Source organism: Otolemur garnettii, unplaced genomic scaffold (assembly GCF_000181295.1).
Source record: "Otolemur garnettii isolate 467f Iridium unplaced genomic scaffold, OtoGar3 scaffold00008, whole genome shotgun sequence".
Classification (NCBI taxonomy): domain Eukaryota; kingdom Metazoa; phylum Chordata; class Mammalia; order Primates; family Galagidae; genus Otolemur; species Otolemur garnettii.
The window spans coordinates 23121220-23141200 of record NW_003852403.1 but is presented as its reverse complement, the minus strand read 5'-3'; the positions used below and the strand labels follow the sequence as shown (position 1 = coordinate 23141200).

General features: G+C 38.0%; 1 protein-coding gene across 1 annotated transcript in view; it reads left to right on the top strand.

Moving 5' to 3' along the window:
• CABCOCO1 (ciliary associated calcium binding coiled-coil 1) overlaps positions 1 to 10975 on the top strand; it is an 84090-nt gene extending 73115 nt beyond the window's left edge. The window contains exons 4-6 of the mRNA XM_003783634.2: positions 4782 to 4904; positions 5290 to 5430; positions 10562 to 10975. Of these exons, the coding sequence (XP_003783682.1) occupies positions 4782 to 4904; positions 5290 to 5430; positions 10562 to 10636 (339 nt within the window). The 3' untranslated portion in view covers positions 10637 to 10975. The remainder of the gene's footprint in view (positions 1 to 4781; positions 4905 to 5289; positions 5431 to 10561) is intronic.
• Positions 10976 to 19981: the final 9006 nt, after the last annotated feature.

The following is a 19981-nucleotide window of genomic DNA, read 5'->3' as shown; positions in this document are numbered from 1 at the left end:
GTTTACAGGAATTTTTGTGCCTTTTTTTCCTTAGTTAATAGTCAGAAAAGTTTGCAATAAAGTTTGCCTTTTGAAACTTTGACATTTTTTAGTTAAGTTCTGATTTGCATATGAAGTCATCATCTGACAATTCCAAACAAATGTCTGTGCAAAGCACACCAGTATTTTTGTCTGCGTGCTATGGCTCAAAAAGGGCTGAACAGATTTATCTTGCTTTCTGCCATTCAAAATAGTGGCAAGTTGTAATCTCAACAGCATTTTTAATATCTTGAATAATTTAATAATAGATGTTAATAATTTAATAATTTCTACCATCCTTCTAGATTTTAGTGGTACAGACGTAATCCACAGATCGCCTACATTGTCTCCAAAGCAGTGCTACTAAAGAAAAGCAATAAACCAGAGTAAACACGTCGTACCGTTGATCATGTCAACATGTAAAACAGAAAAAGAGAGCATGAATAATACAGTTTCCAGATAAACCCTTTACACTACTTCACAGACGCAGTAAGATCTGGAAGCAGAATCTCATTCCTATAACTATGTTTTTAGATCCAAACTGACCCTGTGCTTAGTTCCAAGAGAGTTCAAAATTCTTAACATGTATTCCCATGGTAGATGGCCATTTCTTATGGGATATGGAAAATTTTTTAAAGATTTCTGCTGATTTTATTTGCCTAGTAAGTCAAAATCTTAGGAAATTTTTTTTGAGCTCCATAATGTTTGGAGATGAAATTTTGTACTTCTGAGTATTAAATTAGGCCAAAAAGCCATTTACTTGATATTCGTTAAATACCGTGGCACAACTCAACTGAAAGCACAACTCCACTCTAAAGACCGGAGTACACAATTCAACTAAAGATGTGAACCTCCTTAAATAACACTAATGCGATGTGCACATAATGAACAATATAACTAACTGAAGTTAATTTTCATGTAACAGATAACATCTGGGGGAAATGTATATTGGCAACTTATGCAAAACTAATTTTCTCGCAAGCACATCTGTAGATGTTATTTATTGTATGTTCACTTAACAGTCCATTATTCTGTTTGGAAATCTATTCTCTTCTTTATTAGAGCCCTTAATGTACTCACCTTGGTTCAAATGGTCTGTTCATTATCAGAAAAAATATAAATGGCATTCACATGGAACAACATGATTGTTTTTATTGTATCCATTTGTGTTCAAGCATTCAAAAATGGCAAGAGAAACACATTTATTGCTTTACATTCAAAGTAATATTTAGGGGGTATTTGAAAGTCAAGCAAAACCAATCATTTGGCCAAATGGATGTATGTGTATAATCAGAAACTCCTGATTTTTAATCTCAGCATTAGGCCTCAGGCAAGTCACTTAAAGTCCTTCCCTTTGTTTCCTGATCTGAAGATTATGGGTGCTAGTCTCATACACAGAAAGGAAGGTCGCGAAATCAGAGGACCAAATGCGAGTGTTTTTTTAATAAACATTCTTGATCCTTTTTCTGTTTTTATTTTTCCAGATTTAAGAGGTAACATATTAGACTTCGGAGGGAAAAAAATAGGAGACAATTACAATTCTACAGGAATGTATAAAAATAGTTATAAAACTAGCTTTATTTAATTTGCTGCAACTATTCATAGACTGGAGGAAATTATACCGTTCTCTCACAAAATCTAACTTAATAAAGCTGACCATGTCTCTCTGTTTTAAATAGATTTTATTACAGAACCAGTGATGTTGTAAAACATGAGGTTTTGTTAAAAAAAAAAATACAAAGGCCTAATTGTGTTTTTCTAAAGAAAAGTATTGCATCAGACGGTTTCATTTAAAGATATTTGCTGGCTCTGTGCTCTCACCACAATTATTGATTCTAATTTTCCTTCGACTTGTTTTTTTTAAAGGCTACCATTTTTAATGGGGAAAAAAAAAATCACTGTGATGCTTTTGGGCATTATGTTTATTTCAAACTATGTATTTGACAGTGTAGCTTATTATTATTAATGAAAAGACTTTAATATTACTTCTCATCCGAAATTGGGACATTTTTATCCCTTACAGCATCTCACCGACGTAGCTCAGTGTAATTCTTCACAAAAGAGGAAAACGTAGCTGTGCTCTGGTTCATTGATAGTACACAAAGCACCCCGAAGGACAGAAATACTCACCCCCACTGTGTATGCACAGATCAAATCAAGTTAGCAGTTACATGAGCTACACTCCTATAAATCAAGGAGAAGGAAAGAAACGCAACTCTCAGAACCTCAGGTTCTTCCTTGGGATACATGGGAGTTTCACTCCTGGAAAGAAATGATGTGGATCTGGAAAGTTCTGAGTTTCCACATGTGTGCCCAGTAGACACACACATGCACACACACACTCTTTCTCACAGTGCCAGAGCCCAAGAAACTGGGTCGTTGGCAAGTAATTCAGATGAGCCTTATAAAGAAATCTGGACCACAGGGATGTGAGAGATAGAATGAGGGTACTAGTGCCTGCGCAGATGTAAGTACACAGTATAACGTGATGCAGGAAAGGGCACTAGTGGGCAGACGGTAGAATCTGCTTCTCCAGGGTGGAGGGGCAATCTACACAACATCCACCAGGGAGAGGGCAGATTAGCAGAAAGGCCTCACCTGTGTGTACGGGAGCAGAGCAGCAAGACCAATCCGATGACAGCAGACCAGATAAAGTTCTGCTGCATTAAAAAAAAAAATAACTTTACATAAAAAAATACTTTACTCATGCGGATTTCCTCAGTGCCTGAAATAAATGCAGTGACTTCTATCCCTTTCTCTCTTTTCAATTTCTCGCTCACCCTCCTCTCCCCAAACTTCCTGTTTCTCACCCTACATTAAAGTCGGTACCACTAGGTAAACACCTCTTCACTGGCCCTGGCCTCTCCTCCCATGTGCAGCTTATTGAGTTTACCTCTCATGTTTCAGAGGCCACTAAAATATGTTTATCTGTCTCCTTTTCCTAGCTTGGTAAATAAAAAGCAATAGAAGGTGTGGGAGGGTGAAGAACAAGAGTGGTGGGAAAAGGTACAAAGTCATTCTGTAGGAAGATGAAAATACTTGTATGCCCCATTTGGGGAAAATGCAATGGCTCGTGACTGTGATGAGAGAAGAAAACTGTTCTTACATGTTTCCTCAATGTTCTGTTTGGATTAACATTTAGTCAACGCAAGATAAACAATCTGGAATGATGTCAGCTAAAAGAACAAAAATTAAGTGCTTGATAATATCAATAATTTCCAAATAGGGCAATGGAGTGACGTAGCAGAGTTTACTGAAAACTGCATAGGCCAAGAAGTCAGCGCACCAGGGTTTAATTCCCAGCCCCGTCACGAAGTCGTTATTTAACCTTTGACCAATCCTTTAACCTCTTGGTTTCCAAATCTCCCTGCCTGTAAAGACGTGTATATTTACACTCAGCAGTGAATTTCTATAAAGTCAACTTAAAATGAATCATATTAATTCAATGCAAAGTACACACATTGGTAAGACCAAGAAAAACTTGGTCCAGTACATTTGGAACTGTAAACCCAAAACATTAATTTTTAAATGATGAAATGTAACATGTAAGTCTGTTTGAAATACTGTAGAGAAGTTAGGAGTAAATATACAATTATTTCACTATTTTTTCAGGCTTCGCAGGATGATAATTATTTAGTGAATTTATGCATTTCCTGACTTGTAAGCTCAGGATCTGACTCTGTCACCACACAGCAGGTGACTTCATCTCGGGGCCACAATAACAGAGCTCAGGAGAATTTATTACCTCAACTAGAACAATTTATTGATTTGCAGTGAGGAATGTAACAGGCATGAAAACCAGAACGCTTAAATGGGCATGTCTTTACAGATCAATGGAGATGGGAAATCAAATTATGATCAAGGTGTTGCTTGTCAAACATTAGAACAAGAGGAGCTAATTAAATGATTCAGATGTTTTTGCCATTAGTACTCTCATCTTCTCTCTCTCTCCTAAGTCATGTTGGGATGGGCACTACCAAAACAGGCTTGGTTGGCTCTCCTTTTTCTCCATTCCCAATGTTGGTTGACTAGCCATCAGCCTCATGATTAGCACACTCTTGCTAAAAACTTATTAAAATGCTTACAGTGAAGGTATTGCCCTGCCCTCTGTGTTTGTGGCAAACCTCTGTGAGCTACTGTGCACTGGCTTTATATACAGGGTGGCCCAAAATTTTACAAAGAGGTGGCCAACACGTAGAGAACATTTTGCAAACAGTTTGTAATGAATATTATGTAAATAAAATTACATTTATCTGCAATTTCCCTTTGCCTTAAATATGTGACTTTGGGGAGCCCCTATTAAACTTTAGAGCCTTTTATGTCCTTATCACCAAATTCTTGACGGTCACTTCATTACTGCCCTCTGAACAGCTACATTCTGCTAAATTATATCATCTCCACTAGGCTGTTGAATGTAATAAGCATCACAGGGTGTCTAAAATCTGGTTCTACCTAAAGAGAGCTTGTAGACAGGAGGAAGGGGATACCAGTACACGAAACAATTAAAGACCGAGGAAATAGAAAGTGAAATACTAAACCACAGAGTAAAGAAAGAAAATAAGATAGTGGAGAAACAAAAGGCTGATCGTGAGATACGGAGTCTATGAAGTTCTAGAGAGCCAAGAGAGGATGGCATCAAGATTTCAGAGGAGATGGCATTGAAAGATTACAGATTGGAACTATGGTACATATAAAAGGAAACTGAAATTGTGGTTGCTTACTAGAGGCTGTGCCATAAATTCAGCTCTTTTTTTCCCCTCCAGCAAGTGATAGAGGTTGTGAAGCCTCCAGGTTGCCCTTTCCCAGATCCTCTGGAAGAAGGAATCTCATTTGATATCTACTCAACATTCATAGAGCCACCCCCAAGACTGGAAATGGAAACGAAGGTATGTTTCCTTTTGTCTTTTCATTCTCCTTACCTCAGCATAATATTCTCTTGGGGTGGAAGGAAATGAACCAAAAGGGCTTCCATGTTCTTTGTCTCTGATTTCTCCAATGAAACACAAATGCTTCTCTAAGTGTCGATTCAAAGATGGGCCAGCTAATCTCCACCTTCACATTTCCCAAAGGTATATACTACCTTGGCACCATGACTTGATCAGTCACAACCCTCATATATAACGATGCAAATGCAGGGTAATGTCAAGTCAGACTCTCTCTCCAGGTTGACATTGTTCCTGGTAGAAAAGCATCAACAGAACTTTGAGGTCCCATCTAAATAACTGAATTCTCTAGAAATCACCTGAGTATTGTTTACGTTCAATATTGTAGGAGCTGGATCAAGAACAAGGGCCTGAGGAGTCCCAGCCAGAAAAAGATACTTCAGACATGGAAGCTTTAGTTGGTTTCACCATTGAAGATGTAAAGTCAGTGCTGGATCGAGTCACAGATGACATTTTAATGGGCTTCCAGGTACGGAGTGTTGATAGTATACTCAATTACTTTATTACTGGTTAATTGGCCAACCTCAGTCTTAGTGTCTGTAAATATTACCCACAGTCTGCCAGCAAGAGTGATGCTTATGATGGAGTTAATTTAACATCGTCACATAATTCTCAGTTTAGTCATCTGATATTCAGTAAGGTCACAAAGTAGATTTGCCAACAGCATCTAGTGTGGTGGGTGTTATCGGTTTACAGCATCATTCAACACTGAAACCTAAAAACTAACATAGTAAAGGCTTCATGCCTTGTCCAACTATAAACATCACTCATGCAAAAGTTATGGGAGCACATTTCTAAATGGTAAACACTGATGATTGAACCATAATTCCTAAGCTAAATCTTCTCGCCAAATTTCTAAAGAAAAGGTTTCAAGTCTTTGAACTCCCTCTCGGACAGTTTATCCCTTTTAACATCTCACTAATGGCTAAGCAATTTACACCAATGGCTACAGGAAAACGGCCATGGCAGCAGTAGCAGCTGCCAAGATTGATGAAATGGCTTAGCTTTATGCTTAATTCTTCTCCTTCTGTCCAAACATCTAACAAACAACCATTTCTACCTCAACATAAAGACTTACAGGAATTCACATGATTTTCTAGGCCAAATGACTAAATAAGTAAATTGAATATTATGAATAAATTTTCAATTTCTTCTAGAAATGACCATAAATCAGTAGGACAACATAGTGCATGCTTAAAATACTAATGCCTCTCTGGGGAAGATTTAGTTGTCATCTGAACATGAGACCATATATTAACAGCACACTGTATTAACAACCAATTTAGAAAGAGTAAAAGATCAGCTTGGCATAAGCATACCTTGTTACTTGTTTAATAATCAAATGTTATTGCACCATTTACATGAACGTTTAATGATTTGGTGCCAACAGAATCAGCCAAAGTCCTTGGCTTAATAAGGGGTGTTTAGTGTTTACCAGAAATAGTGGAAGAACACGTTTCACACAAAGCTTTATTGTTAACAAGCCCATGAATGTAATAACTGGTTACTGTGTAAAAGGGCAGAATGCAGTTGAAGTAAGCTCAAGTTCAGAACATATCTCCTTTTTAGATTTGATAACATTTCATCTAAATATAGTTGATGTATAATCATGGCCCTGGGCTGCTTTGTGCTCCTGCTGCTCTGAAATTATTTCTGAGGAACCACTAGACAGTAATCGGATTGTTTTCAGTGCCCCAAGATTGAAAATATCTTTATCAAGGCCATGTTCCATATAGTGAGCAGTATGCTTCTAACTATCCATTCACTTTTCTTCTTTTAAATATTAGTGTCTGTAGTATTTATACCCCTCCTTTGAAAAAATATGATCATTGTTGCGTGTGTGTGCTATCTTCCCATTGGCCTGAGACATCTTGGAAGTTCTTTACCTGGCTTACCTAAGTGTAATTAGGTGTAGAGAAAACCCAGACCCTATGCATGCCACGATCGTTGCCATATTGTGTGAATTTGTGGACATTAGCCTGGGCCTAATTACTCCCAGTTTTTTGTTATTCTTGTTGTTAATCAAGCCCAGGTGAGGTTTGAACCTACCACCCCTGGTATGCGGGGTCAGCATGCTAACCACTGGGCTACAGCACCCAGCTTGCACCCAATTTTTTAATGAAATGACACGATGACATGGGTTTGCATAATGTCTCAAGATAGCAAATCCCTTTTTGTACATTTTTTCTCTGAGTAATCCCAGTAAACTTCACACAAGTTAGGCAGGCATTTGCCCTGATAAATTGAAATATTAGACACAGAAAGTCATTTGTCCTGAGTTTCCAGGGTCAACAGCTAATGAAAGGCCCTGAATGGGAGCCGTGAACTGGGTTCTAGTTCTAATTCCAGTGTTACCCACAAAAACCACACAACCTCTAATATGGTGACCAGACTACTTTGGATTTTAATACTCCAGCGGTGTGGCACTTTTTCAGTGTTTACCCTATGTCTTGGTCAAATTCCAAGCTAGGTAATTTACTCTCTGTTCACTGAAATTTCTCCTCCTGTTTTAGATGGCTACCTCATTTTCCACATCTAAAACCTGCCTTCCAGTGTTTCTGGCTCTTAAAAACTACTATACCCCTAAAGGAAGTTAGCAGTCAGGGTAGATACGCCCTTTGAACACACTGACCTGCTGTGGGGCCATTTCATGAATTGTTATTTGTAAGATGTTTAAAATTTACCCATGGTTTTTTCCCTTTCTTTATTTAAAAATCATACTATTATGACAATTTATGCAGGAAAAAGCAGTAGAGCATTCATGTCTTAAGTCCATTTTTTTTTTCAGAGCTCTTTCCCCGTATGGTTTTAAGCATGTTTTACCCTGTACATTATAGAAATTTCTGAAAATATAATGTGAATTCTTAAATTTTTCATGTTCATTCGCTTCTTTTCCCATTGACTTACTTTCTAGTTTTAGAAATTCATTAAGAATGAAGTTCTCTTGGCCCTGAGATGTTAATTAAAATTATACTGAATAGAGCAAACATTTTAAGCCTATATAGTTAAGGTATTTTAATTTTAAAGATAAATTCAAAATGAAATTATTTTGGCCAGAGTTGTATAATAAAAATTATACCCAGTGGAGCAAATTTTAATATGGTTGCTGAATTACCTTTCAGAGAAATGTGAATGCTAACACTAAATTCTTGCCTTAAATGTTGGCACTTGGCCCTGACGAAGGAATAGGGTAAAATAACATGAAAACTTTGAGGGAAGTTGGCCGTCTTAGAACTCTGGGTATTTTTAGGTCAACTTGGATTTTCCAGGTTATAAAAGCTGAGAAGTGAGATCATCTATAGGTAGCAGTCAAAGAGGCTATTGACCCCAGGCCATGGGTTTCCCCGGTTTCCTAAAGCAAATAGAACCAGACCTAGCCCTAGAGGTTATGGGATCACTTGTCTGTTCAGCAGTGTTCTGAGGAATGAAAAAGAGACATGGCCGGATAGTAACAGCCTGTCCTTGTCTAGCCATGGAGTCTGTTGGTCCAGGTTCTGTTGATTGGGCCTGAACTAAAGCACCAGTCACTAAGGTCTAGAGCTGGGGCAGTACTCCCCAGCTCTGCTGGCACACCACTTTTAGGCACATCTCACCTTCATGAATTTTTTCTCCAAGGCCCACACTATTTTGTCAGATAACTGAGGGACCCGAAAGGCCCCCAGGTTAATGTGAACACCCTGGTGAGGCAGTGAAACCAAAGCCGGCAGGTGATAAGTGCACATCCGCCCTCAGCTGACAAGGAAGGAGAGGAGCAATTTTTTAAATATTTCATAGCATCATGTCAATGAAAGACAACATTGGTGAAATACATCACAAAATTGGGAGTCCGAATGAGGAACTTGAAAACTAAAGCGTAATGTTAACATCATCCCATTCCCCTATTTAGTTTTTCAGACAAGAGCTAGGTAACTTGCCTGAGGCTACACAGCTAAACTAGTACGCAGGTTTCCCCACTCCTAGACCAGTGCTCCTGTCAACTCTCCCACAGTCACGGATGGGGCGATCAGTGAATCCTGAGGAAAGACAGTGTTCCTCTGTAACCTGGAGAACCATTTCATCCCTCCTGGCCTCCTCTACACAACCACCAAGGAAGGAAAAGATAAGAAACCAGAGGCCAGAGCTTGATCTTAGGGCGTAATAGAACTTGAACCAGAAGAGACTAATATTCTTGTGAACTCTGAATGCAGACTGGTGACATGAATATGATCTTTCCAGAAATATCAACTCTTACTGTGAGGTAAAATAAAATCTGATCAGATGAGGCAGCATGGACATTTCCAAACTACCTGTCATAGTTAACACTCTTAAATAATAGCAAATAAATACAAAATTTATACCTGCCTGAGGGCAGTGCCTGTGGCTCAGTGAGTAGGGCACTGGCCCCATATACTGAGGGTAGTAGGTTCAAACCCAGCCTCGGCCAAACTGCAACAAAACAATAGCCGGGCATTGTGGCAGGTGGCTATAGTCCCAGTTACTTGGGAGGCTGAGGCAAGAGAATCACCTAACCCCAGGAGCTGGAGGTTGCTGTGAGCTGTGATGCCACCACACTCTACCAAGGGCAATAAAGTGAGACTCTGTCTCTAAAAAAAAAAAAAAATTATACTTGGGCTTGCAAAAGTATTTGATTGTTTAAATTTCTTCCATCTAAAGTGAAAGAATAAAAGTTTATCAAAGTATACTTACCCTAAGGACCTCCAATTATATTATAAATATTAATAATCTAAACTTGGAATTTATGCACAAATATGTATATAAACCACTCTTCATGTACTTGGTGGAGACGTTTTTTAATCACCTAAACAACAACAAGAAAAATGATAATTTTGCCATGTCATCACCACCAGTTTCTCTGTATGTACCTTTATTATCCATCAAGAAAAGAGGAAGACTTTTCCAGCGCCACTAATGTTCAGATAATGTGAAAGTGTTTCCGAATGGTGTAGGTAGCAAGGTTAGTCCCCAGAATATCACTGCCAGAGGCCAAATGCTATCACAGCCACAGCAATCACTAAAACCTGACAGCAATTGCTTACTCTTTTCCCACCAAAAATATACCACAAAGTGGCATCATTCCAAGCCTTCTAATGTCTGACGAATACTCTTCATTATGAGAATTGTTCTAATTGTGAGATTATTTGTGTTGTTATTTCACAACAGACGCTTTCTGGGATCTCATTTAGAATGTATTACAGGGAGACAAAAACATCCATTGCCCAGGGGTGGGGGTCGGGGGGGGGGACGACAACGCTGCAATAACTGAGCCCAAAGCAGTTATTCGGATTCGGTGCTTATTGGGAAAGTCTGTCTGAAAATACAGATAAATCATCCTATCTTCCAACACAAGGCTATGTGAAAAATGGCTGTCCAAATACCACTTCCTGTTCATAGCAGACATGCTATACATCGGGAATGTGTCGAGAAATATGATAAAGTGTTATCACATCACTGCAGGCTGAAACACAGCCACGTCTGCAAAACAGGAAGGTGTGTGAGGGATAATGTCTGTCTTTAGGCACTATAGTATGTCAAAACCACAAAGACGGCGTGCAGCGCAAGATAGCTCCATCATAACCACTTTTTTATGATTGTCTTCACAGACCGAGATAAACGAAAAGCTGCAAATACGGGAAGAGGCCTTTAATGCACGAATAGAAAAATTGAAGAAGGCCTGAAGACCGGTACGGGGCGGGGGCGGGAGAGCCGTGCTAAACTTCACAGAAACAAACAAACAAACAAATTCCACCCAGAATAACAGACTCTCCAGAGCGCGGTATCTCCTTCCTTTGGTAGCGCAAGGAAAACCCAAGCCCCACTTTTTATTAGCCTAAGTAATTAGAAAAGTATTAGCCCCAATTTTGCTATCTCCTGGCTTATACCCGCCTCTGAATTTATTGCACTGAGTGTAATAAGAACATTTTGTGTATAAGAGTTGGGAGAATTACTTGGAAAAATGCAATTACTTTTACAGTAGGCCTTTGACGTTTTGACTAATAAATGCTATTCGTCTTCAAGGAGAAGGTAGCCAACTTTTTACATAACCAGAAACAGAGAAAAATAATAATAATTTGATCCATATTAACCCAGATGAACTGCCACATTCCTGGAGCACTGTGAAAAGATACCACACTGCTGGGGTTAAATTTTGCTGAACAGTGGCAATTCAAATGCATATACGAGATTTTTTTTTTTAACTTAAATCATTTGGTTTTCCTGTTTAAACGTTTCAGTGTGAAACCAATTTTCTGAAATTATATAATGCAGTTTGAAGCACTTTAATTTATTCTGTACTGTATTTGTTATTTCTAATCTTGTTACTCTCCCAGGAGAATACATGACCTATATAAAAAGAAGCAATATATAAATGGTTATTAAAGACCAACCTATATATAGATTGTAAAAATCTTAAACACAAATCAAACTCATGGAGCTCCTAAAATTAACCATTACATCGCAGTGGAATGATTGAAAAATGTCTCACGCCTTTAAATACCTTTAATAAAAAGTATAATTTCAAAAGAAAAATATCCATTTACCAATGGATTGTCCCTAGTTGGGCAAATTCATTACCACCTAAGCCCTTTCCAAAGGCCTTACTTAGACTTCAGAGTATTCTAGAATGGGGAGCACTGCCAGGAGGGAGCAATTACTTTGAGAATTTTCCAGGTTGTACAGTGCTTGCATGTAGGTAGAACTTGGATGATATCAGCTCTAACCTTACCTTCTCCAGCACTGTTGAAGGAATGGCCCAAACTTAGGTCACAGATAGATTGGCAGCATTTGGTAATGTTCTCTACGCTGATTGGCAAAGTCAGAGCACCTCTAAAGATAAAGCCTTCTTTATGGTTCATCCAGTTCCAAGCCTGGAAGGCCTGGAGATGTGTTTCTTCCCTGAACGGCCCTTCTGTATGGGAAACGCTGACGGTGATCGCCACGAGATCACTTGGGGGGCTCATAGGTCTGTCAACCAGTCTTTTCTTCAGGGAAAACGGTGAAACAAAACTGGGGAAACTGCAAACAGGGTTTAAAGGAGTTTCTAGAAATCACCAAACACAGCTTCAAATGCAATCATTGGTGAAGGGTAGACCTGCACTTCTAATGAGAGTGTTTATTTGCGCAGAGATAACAGGGAGTATCAGGACTCGAAAAGTGAATTAATAATACCAAGAGGATCCCTAAACACTGCAGGGAGACAACATACTAGAAACGTGCGGAAGGCTGTGGCCTCCAGACTGAGACTCATCAGTCCGATGTTGGCTTCACCATTGGCTGATGTGTGACCTCATTTGCTCTTCTATTAAATGGAGATACTACTTATTTTCTTATGAGGACCCTTAGTACCAGGAGAGAACATTTAGTTCTTAAGAATTAAAACTTACTAAATGTTCTTACTAAAAATTAAGAACATTTAGTTACGAGGAACCAGTCATTAGAGGACTCTTGGTGTGGGGGTTGGTGTCTGTTTACCATTTGCAGTGTACAAAACTCTTCCCACTCTGTTGAAACCCTCCCGACATAGCCGTTCTCTGTCCTGCATCTTTCTTATTAGAGCAATCTCTGAGGCCATCCAACTTTAAGGTTGAATAATATTAGGAGAAAGAACAACCACAGATTTCCATAAACCTGTGCCCCTTCAAACAATTGGATGTTCATGAGCGATTTTTTTTTTAACACAATTTGTATTGTGGTTTACTGTGCTTTTTTTCATCAACTAATCTATCATGAAATAATTCCCTGTCAGTACATTTTAATGACCATATCATATTTCATTCCACCAGTTCCGTAACTTTCAACGGGTCCTATTGTATTGCTGACCTCTTTATTGTTTCCAATAATTGTTATCAGCATGCTGCTTCGCCATCCTAGTGTATAATTCTTTGTGGATATGTACAGTCATACCTGTAAGATGAAATTCTAAAGGAAGAATTCCTAGGTCAAATTGTGTGTGCACTTGCAGTTGTGTTAGGTGGTGTCAAAGGTATTTCACCATGTGTGTGCCCTTCAACAGTGTACAAGAATGTGTCTTTAACTGCAGTGTTACCAACAACATGCATTAACCAATCTTTTGTCTTTGGTATTCTGATTGATCGAAAGAAAATATCATTGTACCATTGTTTTAATTTGCTTTTATTGTTTTATTCCACATGGATTTTACTCCACATGCACTTTTTCATATGTTTATAAGCAAAGACATATGTTCACTTATTATACATTTTAAATATTTATACACACGCATATATGTTTATTTAATCCTCCTATTAACCCTCAGAGTTAAACAGATAGAGAATATTGACCTCGTTTTATAGTTATAGCGCCTGAAGTTTAGAGAGATTATTAACTTAAAGCAAGTTACACAATTAGTAGGTGGCGAATCAGGGCTTCAAACCCAGGTCTGTCCTATTTTACAGATGTTGAAACGGAGATGTAGAGAAAGTCTAAGTAACTTTCCACAATCATTATAATGATTCTACCCGCCAATAAGGGGTAGAACCACGTTTGGAACTTGGGCCTCTAGGATTAGAAAGCTCACATACTTAACCTTTATCTTCATCTAACTATCTCATCACTGACATGAAATAAAGTGAAAGTTGACCTTTCTTTTTCCTTACTAATTATAATAAGGGAACAAACTGGCTTATGCTAATGACCATGTTAAGTATTTAGAAAATTTATTCAGGGAAAAGAATGTGTAACTCATCTCCATTCATTTATTTATATACTGTACATGCATTGAGCACCTCCAATGTATACGATCATGTAGTGGTGACCCTTTAAATGGGCATGGTCTCTGCCCTAATAACCCAGTAGGGGCAGACAGCTAAGACTGTGATAAAGACATGCCCATGGCTGTTGTGAAAGTACAGAACGATGGAGTTTGGCCTAGTCTGAGAGGCTAGGGACACTTCCTACAGGTATGGGCACTCGGGCTGGGATCTGAGAGACAGGTAGACTTTAACTGGACAGAAGAAGATGAAGATTCATTTTAGACAGACGAACCTGTGCAAAGTCCCTGGAACACAAGTTGGAGTTGAACGATTAGCCAGAGCCAGAACTCTTGTAGGGTTAGACACCACTTTACAGATTTTTAACCAAAAGACAATGAGAAATTGTTGACAAGTTTTAAGTAGCAAGTGATACCAAGCGCATTTTTTTTTTTTAAACAGTTAGCTCCCTGGCAACAAGGCTTCTATCCAGGGAGACCTAGAAAGGAGAATTTCTCATAAAGATGCTCTTTGCCAGTAATGTTATATTACCACTTCTTAGCAATTTCTAAGGGTGGAAAAAATAAATAAAATGTTTAATGTTTTTTTCAGTCACAAGGTCTGACACCTCTAAGTAGTCTTTGGCACAAAGCAGCCCTCCAAAATGTCCACTAAAAATAATACCAACTGTAACTTAGTCGGGAGCACCTGTTGTCTTATCATCCACCATGACATGTGTTTGCTTTGTTTGCCAGAATATTTGGGGATCTTTTGGCCTAGACCCCATACTATGTTTCAAAGAGCAAATATGTTCATTATGTTATGAAGAAGCCACAGACTGCCACAACTTCAGGTATTTGCAGGCACTGCTGTGCCTAAACATAACTGCGGAGTCATTTTTCCAAAATCCAAATATAAAACCGTCCTTTCTAGCCTCCATTTGATTGGAACCATTCAGCCGTCCTGGTAGATAATAAGTTTGCATGTTCTTCGAATGCATTCCATTATGCTTCGGTTCCCTTAGAGAATAAACGTGCTACTTCCCCCAACAATCGTAAAGGAGAAATCATTCTGATGTCTCAAATTTCAAAGTCTCCAGAAGATATCTTCTGGACATGAAAGTAGTTTTTTCTTTTTCTTTTTTTTTCTTTCCTGGACATTCATTTGTTAAATAAGAGAAGTCAGGGGCACTTTGATGGGAACCCAAATGCCTATTAATTCAAGTTACCTCAGGAAAGAAATCTAGATCAAAATAATCCCATCTTCTTGAAATTCACAGATTTCAAAACAGAGAGAATATGAAAATCTCCCTTGCTTACAGCAGCCGTTTCTCTTTCCCGTAAGAACCTTCAGTGGAGAAGATTGGTTTATCATATTTTATTTGTCAAAGCTGCCCAAGAGTTTTACGATCACCTTTAGCTTTAGAGAACGCTCAGTAAAACTATCTCCAATGGTCATTGTTTCTTTTTCATCTTGCCTATAATTTATTCAGGACACTTTCTAGGTACTATCTGCTCAATTTTTCTATAACTCAAAAATAAAACTTATTCACTTAAAAAAAAAGAAGCATGGTCAAACCAGAACAAAATTAATTAGAAGGAAAGATGCCTAAAGTCAGATTTCATCATTAAGGGAATGGTGCTCGCTTCTAAATGACACATGAAAAATCCAATATAGACGTCTTGCCAATTGGAGGGGGGAAAACTGCTCATTAAGGAGGAGGACATGCTAAACAATCTCATTTTAAAGAATTAATTGCGAATTTCATCAATCCTGGCCTCTCCCTACCTTCTCAGTTCTGTGGCAGAATTTGAAACTCCTTTCCAAAAATGTGCATGCTTCATAAAAGCAGAGAGTGGATTGATTTCTTTTAGCACCTAACTCTCCATAACATGACACTGTAGTAAAGTCTACCAGTTAATCATAAATAAAGAGATCAACCAACCCTTTAGAGAATGGTCTCAGTTCCTCACGCTGCTCACAGTGAAGTAAGTCTCCTCTGAGTCCTGCTAAGACTTTCCAAATTGAGCATTCCTTGTCTTATATAATAAGAAAAGCACAATAGATCAATTAATTAGTGCTATCCAACTACTTAAATTAGGCTTTGTAATGATCACCTTACCTGTCATCCTATCACCATATTAAAGGTTTAAAATAAATTGGATATTAATCTTCTTGTATATCCATCTTAACATCAAAAGGAGAAAAAAAATAGTTCCTGTTCTTAGACTGGGGATGGTTTATATTAATGCACATTAATATGGTTGGCCTTCAAAAAAACCAAAGCCCAAATTCAACCAGAACAAAAGTAATATAACACTCATCTTCCAAAACAAGAGTTAATCCCTCCCAATGCCCAACAAAACGTTTGAGAATTTCCATTCCTCATCATTTTGGGTATAAAAATTGATACTATGTTTTATTAACTTGATCGTTTTTCATTTGTTATTGGACTTTATGGATTAGAACAAAATTAAAATTTGCAGTGAATTTATAAGAGTCAAAAATTAAAAGAATCAAAAGTATTCAGACTCCAATTTGCCAGACTCAGAAATTGTTACATCTGCTTAGGAAACATAATCCAATGGTTAAGCAAAAGTATGAACAATGGGATTTATTTTTTAAATAGTAGCAACATAAGACCATAATGGTAAAAGCCCTAACCATCATCTAGTTCAGTCCTTTCATGATGAAGAAACGGAGGCCCAGAAAAGTGAAAAGACATCGTGATCACACAGCTGACTTGTGCTGAGGTCCAAACTAGAGTCCAGATCATCCTTCATTTATTCAAGACTGCTTATAGTCAATAAATGTTTGCTGAGTGTTTTCTGTGTGTCAAAGCTACACAAAGCACACATCAGCAGAAACAGACAACCGCTGCCCTCAAGGAGATCACAGTCTAGAGCAGTGATTTTCAACCAGTCTGCCATGAGAGGATCTTAGATGTGCCACAGAAATTTTTAAAGATCATTATTTAAATTATTTTTGAAAGAAGTTCAAAGCACAGTAAGTATATTCTTCTTTTTCTTCTTTTTTTTTAATCAATATAATTTAAATTGCCATATAATTTTAACTGTAGGCTCAAGTGTGCTATGAGATAAAAGCTAAAAAACGCTGGTTTAGTAGGAGAGGTGGATTTTAATCGGTCACACAAATAATTATAAAAATAACAAATAACTATAGCGAGTGCTATGATAAACATGCTGCTGGTTGTGAGTGAGCAAAATCCTAAACTCACAAGGGTTAAACAATACCAGAAGTGCACTGCGTTAACTAACAAAAAAGGAATTTCACAGATAAGGAGCTTCAGTGGGGTCATTGAGGACCCAGATTATTCCGTCTGTCTACTTGTGGTGCCATCTCCAGTCTCTCTTAGCTTTTGTCCTTAGAGTTGGTCCCTTATACGCTCAAGACAGCAGCAGGAGCCTCACAAAAGGACCAAATGCTCAAAGGAAAGGAGCTCTTTCTTCTTGTTTATCTCTTCTTAAGAATAAGAATAACTCTTCCCAAAACCTTCCAAGAGCATTTTTCCCGTGTCTCTTTAGCCATAATTATATGACAAGGTGAATCCTAAACCACATACTGGCAAGGGAAATAGAAGCATCATGGTTGATTTAGGTGAGTCAGGATTTACCAACTGGGGCAGGAGATTGGCCCCCAGAAATACAGCCAATAGTTGAACAAAACTGGGATTCTGTTAGGGAGGGAGAGAATAAAGATGTGAGGCCTATTGCTTAGGCAACTGCCAGTTCTAGTCACAATGTCATCTTTTCTCTATAAGATTTTGTACCTTAAAAAATATCTTGTCTTTGCACTCTCAGCAGCCTTCCCTTCCAAATTTAGGTATGCATGATAGATAGATAGATAGATAGATGATAGATACACAGAACTTTTCTTCATTTTCAAAGATTATGCTACGGGTGCTGATTATTATCTCTGTGTGTGGGTGTGTTTTTAAAATGTTTGTCATAGAAAAAGCTACTGCATTCCAACATGTCTATGAAAGATAGCTAGACATTTTTGAAACCAAACCTATTCAGCTCTTAAGGTGCCGGCCTCATATTGAATTATTATTGCCATTTCCTTTCTGCTGAAATTTTGATGACATGGTCATCACTCATTCAACCAAGTGTGGCCATTTCAGATTTAGTTAAGTGTCTTTACTCAAGGTGTCCTCATAGGCGCCTTTATTTGTTCGAACTCTTTCAAAACGAATAGCCAGATGAATCACCAGAGCACCACAAAGCACCGCTCCTAGGCCAGTGCTAAACTGAGACAACAAAACAAACCAAATAATGAGGCAATTGCAGATTTTGGAAATTGTTCACGACGCGATGAAACTGAAAAAAAAAGGCAATATCTATCACTTAATGTATGTGTTTCGTGGGAGGACATTGATAAACAAAGAAAAAGCATTCAAAGGAAGTGGGAGGCTGTCTCTTAATGGTGAGATTAAAGGCGATTTTTTTAAACTTTTTTTGGTTTTCTATACACTCTGTATTTGTTTTGGACTAATGAGAAGAAATAAACACTACTTGTGACAGGTCAAGTTTATGCGGCATCCTATCCTGTTCACCAGCCTCCAGACCAAGCCACCCGAGGCCTGAGGATTCTCCCGTCCTCTCTAGGCACTCAGGGTGTCTTTACAGCAGTGATCACTGGAATGCAACAAGTACTGTGTGGCCCTAAGGAAGCCCAGAGAGCCCCCCAGAAATGATTGTTGTTCTATAAAAAGCTTCCTAAGTTAGCTATATTGGCACATTGAGAGGCCCATGGTATCTGTTATACAAACACATTGCCCTGGCAGTACTGAGGTGAATTCTAGGGCTGGATTCCAGCAAGGACTCAGCGTAAACCAACTGTGTGATGCTGGGCATGTCACCTTACCCGACTGAGTTTTGACTTTATTATTTATAAAATGAGAAAAATTGAAAATAGGTAAAAGGAGGCAATGATAAGGGAGTTTATCCTAAAACACAAAGACATTTCTGACTTAAAAAAAAAAAAAAACTAGAACATAATATGTTAAAAAGCATCTCATGTTGGCTTAAAACTGAAAAGCTAGATGTATTCACATTAAGCTAAAAATGAGATATAGGTTGGGATTTGAATTTTTTATTTTATCATTTTTCGTGTGTGTGATTTAAATTAATTGTAGAATCACTCGGTTAAGGTCCGTCTCTCCGGTCCAGGCTACAGCTCTAGAAAGACAGGAACCATTTCTGTCTTGCTTGGAGACCCCAAGGTCTTGCACAGTGTCTGGCACAGAGGAGATACTTCAAAAGTAGGAACTGAGGCAGACAGACAAGCTGGCAGGTTGGCTGCGTTCACCACGAGCATTTTGCTTTTCCTAAACGGCAATAAAACAGCATGTGGAACCTAAAAGTATAATAATTAACACGAGGGTAAAATCACGATTGTTGGTAGATTATGAGATTATCTACAACAAATGAGAAAAAGTATTCTAAAAAATTCAATAAGAATTCAGATGAGATAGGAAAATCAATATAAAAAAACAGATTTTCTATAATTAATTGTGGTCAGAAAATGTAATTTTAAAAAAACTCTCACAATAGCAACAACCATACAAAATACTTACGGTGGCCATAAAGAATGTAAAGGACCTGTCTGAAAATTATGAAACTCTTCTAAAGGCCATTTTGGTAAATGGAAAATTGAACTGTAGGAAAGAAGTCAAGTTTTAAATGTAATTCCATTGAAAATCTTACGGAGTACTTTTGTACGTGCTGATGTTAGTGTGAGGTCAGCATGAATATTGAACCAGTGAGAGTTCAATATTCAAAAAGCTGAAGAGTAATAAGGGATGAGGGCCTTCAGACTGAAAAATGTTATAAAGCTAAAATATTTAAAAGTATGATACTGGTGCAAAAATAGAAGTCAATTTCATGAAACAGAACAGAGAAACCCAAATGGCCTTAATACTAAGAATTTGTTGCTGAGTCTGTGAACTTTGGAGACACTCAATCCTGAGATGCCCCGTCAGCTTGGTCTCTTAGTAGATAAGCACCTTGAGCTAGCTAAGCCTTAGTTTATTCATCTGTAAAATGGGGGTAAAAATAAGTATATTAGAATGTTGCTGTAAGGATCAAATAAAACGTATATTCATTAAAATTAAAAATCAATTGAAATTATTTAACACTGTAAAGTATACAATAAATGAATTGTGTGAACCAACAAGAAAGTAATCTATAAAAAATGATGTTCGAATAACTATTTAAGTTAAAAAATGTTTATATATGAGGTCAGGTGCAGTGGTTCACACCTATAATCCTAGCATTCTGGGAGGTCAAGGTGGGT